The 9,635-nt window shown below is 40.8% G+C and overlaps 1 protein-coding gene across 1 annotated transcript; it reads right to left on the minus strand.

Moving 5' to 3' along the window:
- Positions 1-5,921: 5,921 nt before the first annotated feature.
- On the minus strand, positions 5,922-7,851 carry Lelp1 (late cornified envelope like proline rich 1). The gene is made up of 2 exons (XM_087637612.1): positions 7,760-7,851; positions 5,922-6,710 (listed from the first exon to the last, which is right to left on the minus strand). Exon 2 carries the CDS (start codon positions 6,687-6,689, stop codon positions 6,312-6,314), a length of 378 nt encoding a protein of 125 aa, XP_087493738.1. The 5' UTR covers positions 6,690-6,710; positions 7,760-7,851; the 3' UTR covers positions 5,922-6,311.
- Positions 7,852-9,635: the final 1,784 nt, after the last annotated feature.

Here is a 9,635-nt window from a genome sequence, read left to right on the forward strand (position 1 = left end):
GCAAAACACGCAATCAAGACCTCCATTTGCTAAAGAAGACTCAGACATTTATGGAACAACTGAACTCAGGGTTCAGGACTGACTCTACAATATAAAACAGGTACAGTGTGAGATTAGTGGCAACCCCTTAGAGATTTAACTTTCTTTTTTTCTTCCTTTCTCTCTTTCTTTCTTTCTTTCTTTCTTTCTTTCTTTCTTTCTTTCTTTCTTCCTTTCTTCCTTTTTTTCCATTTTTTCTTTTGATATGGTCAAAATAGTATTTTATAAATCCCTTTTGAGGATAATTCAGAGTATACAGTAATACTAAGTACCTGTGTACTATCTATGTGGGCCTAAATTGGCCCAGGACTCGATTTTTTCATTGATCTTTTCTTGATTGTAACAGCTCTTTGTTCTATGTCCTTTATTCTGATTCCACAACATTTGACCTTTGCCTTCATTATTCACTGTGATGAATAGACGATTTACTTCACAGGGCCTTAGAATACTGGCTCTGTTCCTAAGAGAGTCTGATCAGTCACTTTCCTTCTCTGGCCTCCAACTATCATTAGGAGAGTAGGATTTTAGTAGGATTCATTCCAGCTTTCACATTCTGTGACACTATAAATGTGAAAAGGAACAGTAAACCTGAATATTTCTGTGTCTTTTTAAATGTTTGGTCATGTGTGTGTTGGGGGGGTTTCCTTCTCTTTTTTCTTCTCTTTCATTCTTCTGTCCTCTGCATAAAGCAGAAGCTGAGAGAAAGATTGCATCTAAATGACCTTAGATGGTCTGTCAGTTTTTGGTGAAAAGTCGGAAATTTGGGTAGCCTGCATCTTTCAAAAACTAACTTCAGTGAACTAGTTAGTTGGCAATGAGACCTGGATATCTTTGGGGAGACTATCTCCACTCCAAATCTTAAGATGACTAATTTCCCTTACTATGTTCAGTCTTCTAGTAAGGCTAGTGCTTATCTGATTTTAAGGGTATCTAAGAATCTAGACTTCTGGAGCTGTTATTACTGGGAGCCGGGATGTAATTAGACAGAAGAGACTCAGATACATGCAGAACATTGTTTTTCCTCCATTCCCATCAAATAACAATCTCCTTTGAGTAGTTCATAAAAGTTCCCAGACTCCTTTGATTCATTTACCTGTATATTACAGGGCAATGGGTCTGATAACACTGAAAAGTATAGAATGTGGCTCATCCTGTTTCCTGGTGGGTAGGTGCCTCTGGAGTTTACTGGGCTTGTGAATTCCTTGTGGAGAGAACACTATTCTTTTCTTCCCTTCTTGTGTAACCCACACAGGGAGTCTGAATCAGACAGGCCAAAGGTGTGGATCACAGGCCCAGAGGGACATAGGAAACCACCTGATTCTCCTTCCTTGTTTTAGCCTCAGCATGTGATTTTAACAGGACACATAGACGTACTTATCAAGTGTGATTATTAGATGATAAAAGAGAGGTATAAAATCATTTAGACCTTATTCAAGGTCATATGATAAGTTCATTTCTTTTGTTATGGACATGAAAAAAAGACTATCGTATTAGAGATTCATGAGTTTCAAGAAGATAGCAAGTGTGCATACCAGCCTGTGGTTTTTAACAGTTTTTTGTATATGAGAAAATATTCAAATTTACCTTCGAGAAGGCAAAAACCCCAGGAAAAGAGACACTGACAGACCCAGGCAGAAATGATGTCCTCTAACTGTTTAGCTTTACTGTTGGTCTTCCACATTTTCCACTTTTGAGTCTGGGCCCTGTGTCCTGGAGCCCTAAATTAGGGTTAGAAATCTTCTGACAAACAACTTAGTAACAGAAGGTTTTTATTCAGTTGTCTCTCTCCTTAAAATGCCACTTCCAGCTCAGAGAGTGATGTGAAAAGCCTCCTTTTGGGAAAGGAATGGAGGTGAGGAGCCCTAATTGTATTGCCTCCATAGGTATATTTTATCCTTTTGGGAAAGGAATGGAGGTGAGGAGCTCTAATTGTATTGCCTCCATGGGTATATTTTATCCTTTTCTCGTCTCTGCCTCCCTCCATTGCTTTAGTTCATATAGCAGATGGTAATGAGCCTGTATCCTTTTCTCTGGTGCCATGGGCACACTAGCTGGCCTAGATTTTCAAAGCAAGCAAGAGATTTGTGGTGGCATATATTTTGTGACTTTATGAACAGACCCTTAGAACTGCTTTGTGAGGGAGCAAGTGTGCCTGGCGCCACCCACCTCATTTTCTGTAAGCATCTGTCTGGTACTGCACAGATTCTGGTGACCTCACTCTGAGGCCGATGCTTATTTGTACAACTCTCTGCCATTTAAGGCAGAGTCTTCATGACTGCCATGGGAGCTGGGAGTAATTACAGCATTCTGTGGAAAGCTGGTGTCCTCATCACATTTTGCTCTTCTTCCCCTGAACTGCCTTTGATCTATCTCTCTGTTGGGAAGGTAACCATTAAGATGTCTATCTTCAGTTTCCTTTACATGGAAGCAATGGCAAGTACTTACTGGCAATAGATGTTTTCATTTTTTCAGATCTGGTATTCTTCTAGAATGTACCTGGGGTTTTAGAAACATTTGACCTATTTTCTAATGGCACCACTTGGAAGGCCATGCACTCAAAGTAAAGTCCCTTCTATACTGTGCACATGCCCTTCCAAGATCTGTCAGAAACCCTGGCAGTCCTTGCAGTATTGATAATCATTTCATGATTATTTCTTTGTACTCTACTATATAATGAATAAATAAATGCATGTTAAGTAAAATTCAGAAAGTATAGTTATTTATGACCACATTTTACTAAAATAGGGAGGACATTTTCTTCTATTCTTATTCATAGAGGCTTTTTGTTGAAAGTACTTGCTTCATGCAAAATGAAGCCTTATTTCCTCTTTCATTCTTTATTTTTCATGTTGGTCAGCAAATTCAAGGCTTAGGATATGGTGAAGTAATCTACTATTAGGAGTTATTTCCTGAGAGGAACCATTTCAGGAACAGGTTCCTTCTTGCTGCCATGCCAAAACTGAATTCATGATACCAGGTCCCAGTACTAATTCCTATCCTGCTCCTTCAGGTGTTTCATGTTGGTCTGTTACCTGGTGAAGAATGTAAAGACGGAGGTTGCTAATTATCTAAACTAAGGCATATAAGTCGTAAATGTGCAGCTTGCCCATTCATTTATTTCCTTATGACTCTAAATTCCATGTCAGAGTCCAGGATGGGAACTGACTGTTAAAAGCTGAATCAAGGACCCTGAAACTAGGTAACTTGGATAAGACACAGTCACCAATATTAACTTCCTTGCTTAACTCCTTGTGTCAAAATATGATTGGTAAATCCAATAGCACACAGCCTGATCCTCCTCACTTTGTATTCCTATCCTACAAAAATTTGTACAATTTCCTTTTAGGGAATCAGTTCAGATCCTGAACTGGCCACTTCCCTGCTCATGCAGAAAATAAAGCTTTCATTTTTAAGCCTCTGTCTCTGAAGTGAATTTTCTCTGCTTCTACTCCACAACCCAACACTACCACTAACCTACAGCTTCTGTCCTCCCTCAGTGGACTGAGTGGTGCTCCAAAGTAACAAGTCTGAATTTAATTAAATCTTGTTAGATATTTACAGCCTTTCTAACTTATACTGTGATGATTGCCTTTATTTACATAGCTTCCATTCCCTCCTCCATAGATACATTTGTCTAATTTTTCTGAATTGAATCCACTGGGACAAACTGTTGAGACATTTTATGCTTTTGACATATGTTTCCAAAAAGTCATTTTCTATACTTTCAATACTGTTTTCTAAAAGAAAATTATCAAATGGCAATCTCTTTTAACACTGGGTTTCAGGGATTTGTTATTTTTAGTGACAATTTAGATACATCTCATTCTTTATCCTGTTTTTCCTCTTCTCTTCATTTTGATTATCTCATTCTATCCTGCCTTCCTCCCCGATTCCCTGTTTTGATTGCTTCTGAGGTGAGATGTTTTCTTCTTGTTATCAACAGTTGATCACAGGCTCCCCTATAACTTAACAAGGGTCTCCACAAATTTCTGATATTCAGAAGACAGTTTTCTGCCAAGGTTTTGGACTGTGGAAACTTTGGGGCAAGACTCCTATCCCTGCTAGGTGACTCTGAGACTCAAGCCTTCTTTGACTCAGAGAAAGTTAACTGTGAGATTTCACTTCTGGAAACCGAGAACAGAGAACAGTTTCCTGAAGCCCTTGTCTAAGCATTGACTCCTCAATAATGAGTATGTGGCTCAGAAGTTGTCCCTGCTTCCCTCTTTTTTTTCAGGCAGTAGTATCTGTATTTGCCTTTCACTGTTATGTCATTTTTTTGTTCAATGTCTTTACAAGGACTGGACTGGGAGCTATTAGCATGCTTAGAGTCCATGGAAAGCTGTTCTTTGGTCAGCCTCTATCACGAACTCTTACCGTTACTGCAAAAAACCCCAAACATAAATATTGTGAACTATTATAATGCACAGGTAGTTTAACCTGTGTGACAGATATCTGGCTATAAAAGTAATCTCATGACCTTCTAGGAAAACAGGTGCTTGCCTGGAGATAAGAGGAGCATCCTGACCATTCACAAACTAGACTTGTGGACATGGCCCCAAGAATGCACAGAGAGAATTGGATGCATGCTGAGGAGGGAGGAAGAGGAGAGGGGATGAGGAGTAGAGGAGGAGAGAAGAGGAGGAGAGGAGAAAAGGAGGGGGAGAGGAGGAGGAAGAGGAGACTGTAAGTTGTGGGTGAATCCATGTAAAATTCTAAAATATCAGCTGTGAATGCTTTCCCTAATTGGGGTCCTCCCACATGCATATCTAGCTTTTGTATTTCAGTTTTCATTCTGAAATATTAGAGATTTGTGTAAATTTGCAAAAACTGAGGATCTAGGTATTTTTTTTTTATTTGGGTTCTTGAAGTAGGGGCACAGAAGAACATGAATACTATGCTCAGATTTAGTCTACTCAGAGGAGAGGTGTAGAACAGTGGAGCTCATATGTGAACAGTGTACTGCCTCTTCCCCTACTGTCTACTGCAGTGATTCTCAGCCTTCCTAATGCCGGGATTCTCTAATACAGCTCATGTGTGGTGATCTCCAACCATAAAATTATTGCATTGCTACTTCATAACTAGGATTTTGCTACTGTTCCGAATCATAATATAAATATCTGATCTGCAGATATCTGATATGTAACTCCTGTGAAAGGATCATTCAACCCCAAAGAGTTGAGAATTACTGGTCTACTGTGTTCCCACATACTAAGAACCTGATGTTGGTCTCTTTCTTTCCAAAGTGGTAAAGTACTTCTGTAACAACAGTATTGTTTTTACCATCTACCCTATGGCATAGTGAAGGAAACTGAGGCATGATTGAGTTAAGAAACTGATGTAAAGTTACAATGTTGTTTCAGGGTACAGCTAGATCAGTGGTTCTCAACCCTTCTAATGTTGTGGTCCGTTAATACAGTTCTTCATGTTTTGGTGACCTCAATCATAAAATTATCATATTGCTACATTGTAATTGTCATGAATCTTAATATAAATCTCTGATATGCATGAAATCTGATATATGACCCTCAAAAGGATTACAACCCAGAGGTTGAGAATTACTGGACTACAACTTATACCCAGTCTGATGCGTGTTCTCTCTCTCTCTCTCTCTCTCTCTCTCTCTCTCTCTCTCTCTCTCTCTCTCTCTCTCTCTTTCTTCCTTGTTACCTAGGTTATATACTTTACCAAATACAACCTCAGTTAAGAGTCACTTATATACTGCTCTAGCAGGGCTTGGCATTCTCTGGAAAGTCACCTTCCCCTAAGTGACAGGCAGAGGTTATGGGGTCCTCAGAGATCTCTCACTGCCAGAAATTGCTTCTTGGCATAGTACTGTATAACAACCAATACAAAATAAAGCAACTCCTCCAAGGCAACAGAAGTCTTGCACAGCAGAGGAACGTGTTTACTTGTCAGTTCATGGTTTCACTTCCAGTCCTATCCATAATATTGTAGGTGGTAATGGAGGCCAGTGGTGGTGAGGTTGGTGTCACACATTGCTCTAGCAGGACTTGGCATTCTCTGGAAAGGCACCTTCCCCCAAGTGACAGGCAGAGGCTGTGAGGTCCTCAAAGATCTCATTCCCAAAGATTGCTTCTTGGCAGAGTGTTGTGTAACAACCACCACAAGATAAAGCAAATCCTCCCATGTGACAGAAGTGTTCCACAGCAGAGGAAGGTATTTGTCAGTTCATGGTTTCACTTCCAGTCCCACAACATTGTAGGTGGTAATGGAGGCCAGTGGTGGTGAAGTCTGGTGTTGCTCATGGTGCTTCACTCTGGGGGTGGGCATGGACAGGGGCACTTGGGACGGCAAGACTGGCATTGGCATGATGGTGGACATGTCGGGGCACATCGGCATGGGCATGGGCATGAGCATGAGCATGAGCATGAGCATGAGCACGGTGGACATGTCGAGGAGCATTTTGGGGGACACAGTGGGGGACACAGTGGAGAGACTGGTCCATAATTCTGCGGGCGACATGCTAGTGGGGGGCATGAAGGACATGGAGGACATGGAGCACACTGTGGTGGTGGTGGGCACTTGTCTAGTGTACACTTGTCAGTGCAGCGTTGTAGCAGCTTCTTTAGACAGCTGGGATCACAATTTTTGGGATCATTCTTAGGACCACTGGATCTATCACTTGACATTTCTTCTGTGGATGTATAGGCCTGAGAAGAAATGGGAGACAGAGTATCATTGAGGGAAAATTCATGGGGCTTCTGCCTGCTAGCTCATTCTGTTTTTCTAAAGCAACTTTCCATGTGTTCGTCTCTGGACCATCTCATTAAGAGCTGTCCTTGTCTGTGGGCTTGGGGTATGTCTGGGTACCTGCACTCTGATTTTCTCTTACCCTATTTCCATTCTAGACTAAGCACGTGTTCTTAGGGGCCTGGAATGTCCCAACAATAATAAGACCCGTAATTTCTGTGTTGATACTTTTGGTGACCCCAAGTGTTTAATGTAACTCCTGTAAGCTATTATTTCAAGGAGTCCATAATTTTGATTACACTGCTAAGAGCATCTGTGGTTTAGGAGAACCCTGACAGGCCACTTCTCTCCACTTTGGAGACAGGTGGTTTGTGAGTAGGCTTTGGAACTGCGGGTACATCTGGGAGTTGTTTCCTAAACCATTCAGCCTTGAAAATTGCTTTTCTTCTCTGGTGGACTGAGGCAGCAAGGCGCTTGAGACTATTCTTAGACCCATAGACTATTCTGGAACCACCCTCTCCCTTTTCCTCAAGAAATAATTGGTTCTGCCAAACAATTGGGGAAAGGGAAGAAATAAATGAGAAGAAATTAAGTGGGGGATCTAATATTTTTAAGCATGAAATATGATTTCCAGAAGGGAGTTCCTTTTCTGTTTAGTTCTACCATGAGATAGGTATTTTCCTATGAAAAGTTTGACTTCTAGACTTAGTTTTTAGTTTCTAGCAACTCTTAAAGCTGGCTTTAATTGACATACACTTGATTTTATTTAATAAAAAGTAAAATTCTATGAAATGTAGTTTAAAAATCAGTATGACTCTCTGGGGAGGCAGCTCATTAAATGGAACTCTAAAATGGATAATATTCACTTTAGTCCTTGCTATTCAAAATAACAAGGAACTTTCACAAAACAAAACCCTCCCAGCTCTACTCAGTGCTGGGGTTGATGCGGCCATTTTTAGGACAGAAGATCCACAAGAACAACCATCATCATTGTCCAGATGCAACTCACCCCTCTTTGTTGGTAGTGAAATAGACAAGCAGTCGACTGAGGTGGATGGTAAGGCTGTGCTTGGGAAGGTGGACTTTCCCCCTCGTTCCTCTGCTGAGCTCTGGGAAGCTGGGGGTGGGTTGGGAGCCAGCTCCATTTATGACATCATTATAGCATCATGAGTAGTGAATGTTGAGTGACTCTAGGACTTCTAACTCAAGTCCTGGACATGAGAATCTAGCTGTGATTACTCAACTCTCAGCCTAGTCTCTCTCTTATGGTTCCTTAAAATAGAAAATAGGAGAATCCGGCTATTGTGAAGGATCATGAGTTCCATGGGCAGAAGGGTCATTGCTGCTAGAAGTAGAAAAGCTGGCTGTGTTCTGTTCCTTCATTAGTCTCTTGAAGTCACTTTTCCTGCATCTTTCTGGGAAGTTCACAGGATCACTCTCTTTTACTCTTTTCTACTCTGACTTTATTAATATGAGATTTTGAAATCTCTTTTTTTAATCTTATGCTTGCTCGCCCAAGTCCAAAGATTATTTTAGATTTTTCCAATATGTCTGTATGAATTATCTCTCTTGCTCTCTGCCTCTGTCTGTCTGTCTGTCTCTGCCTCTGTCTCTGTCTCTGTCTCTCTCTCTGTGTGTGTGTGTGTGGGGGGGGGTGCGTGTGTGTTTTACTGGTGGGAGGTTAGTGATTGTTTTTGCATTCAGAGAGTAATTACTTTTTTATATCTAAGTATCTAAGTATTATAAGTATATAAGTATTATAAGCAGTGAACCTAACATTCCTGACTACTACTAATCTAGTTAATGGTTTATCATGCTGTGTATAGAAAAGTCTCTCAGAGGCTTTTTTTCTGGCTTTGTCTTATGTCTAATCAGGAAGGTTTGTAGGTTGAACTGAGATGCATGAGTGGCAATAGAAGGAAGCTGGGATGAGAAATAGTAAATTAAGTTTGTCAGAGACAGGGCAAGAACTCAGTTCCAGTCGCACGTCTTGCCAGTCACTGAGGTATCACAAGTGGCTGTTTCAAATGTTATTTTTAATTGTTTATATGCCTGAGTATTTTACTCCCATTTATCTGTGTGCACTGCATGCGTACCTAGTGTGTTTGGAGGCTAGAAGAGGGCATCAGAATACCTGGAAATGTAGGTACAGAAGTTGTAAGCTGCCATGTGGTTGCTAGGAACTGAACCAAGGTATTAAGCAAGAGCAATCAGTACTCCTAACCATCGAGCCGTATCTCAAGCCCCACAAGGAGCTCTGTTAAAACTTTGGTATCATCATACCTAAGGTGTCGAGACCCTGACAATTGACGGTGGGATGGACTGATAAGTTGGGTGGTGGAGTATGGACACCGTTTTATTTGAAAAGGCTTATAAAGATGTACACATCTGAAGGAAGGCAGTGCTGGTAGCAGATGGTTAGGGCGGATGGGAGAAATATCACAGAGGTCAATTTCTGTGAAGACATTACGAAGAAAGTTGAGATGACTCAGGTTCCGAGATGAGAGTGCTTAACTCTTGAAAACTGAAGGCAAATGTATTTGTACTAGAAGGATAGGTGTTTGAGTCTCAAAGTGCTGAGAGTGGTTGCAGGAGCACCTTGTCGATGATTATTGGAAACCTAGCTTTTATCGTACCATTGAGCTGACCAGAATTTATTTTCACTCGTAAGTCTTCAACATGACTTGGTTCAGAGACAGGATTGAGGAAGCAGAAAGAGAAGGGATAGGGAGAAGAGAGAATCATAATTCAGAAAGAATGAGTAGGCTGTAAACGATTCAAACATGTCTAATAAGAAGATAGAGGTTGGGGCATTTAACTGCTTGGCCCAATAATGACATTAAAGACAATCTCAGTTCAAAACACTCATTTTCTTTTCTCTATAA

The sequence above is a fragment of the Rattus norvegicus genome, chromosome 2, assembly GCF_021556685.1.
Source record: "Rattus norvegicus strain SHRSP/BbbUtx chromosome 2, alternate assembly SHRSP_T2T, whole genome shotgun sequence".
NCBI classification, from domain to species: domain Eukaryota; kingdom Metazoa; phylum Chordata; class Mammalia; order Rodentia; family Muridae; genus Rattus; species Rattus norvegicus.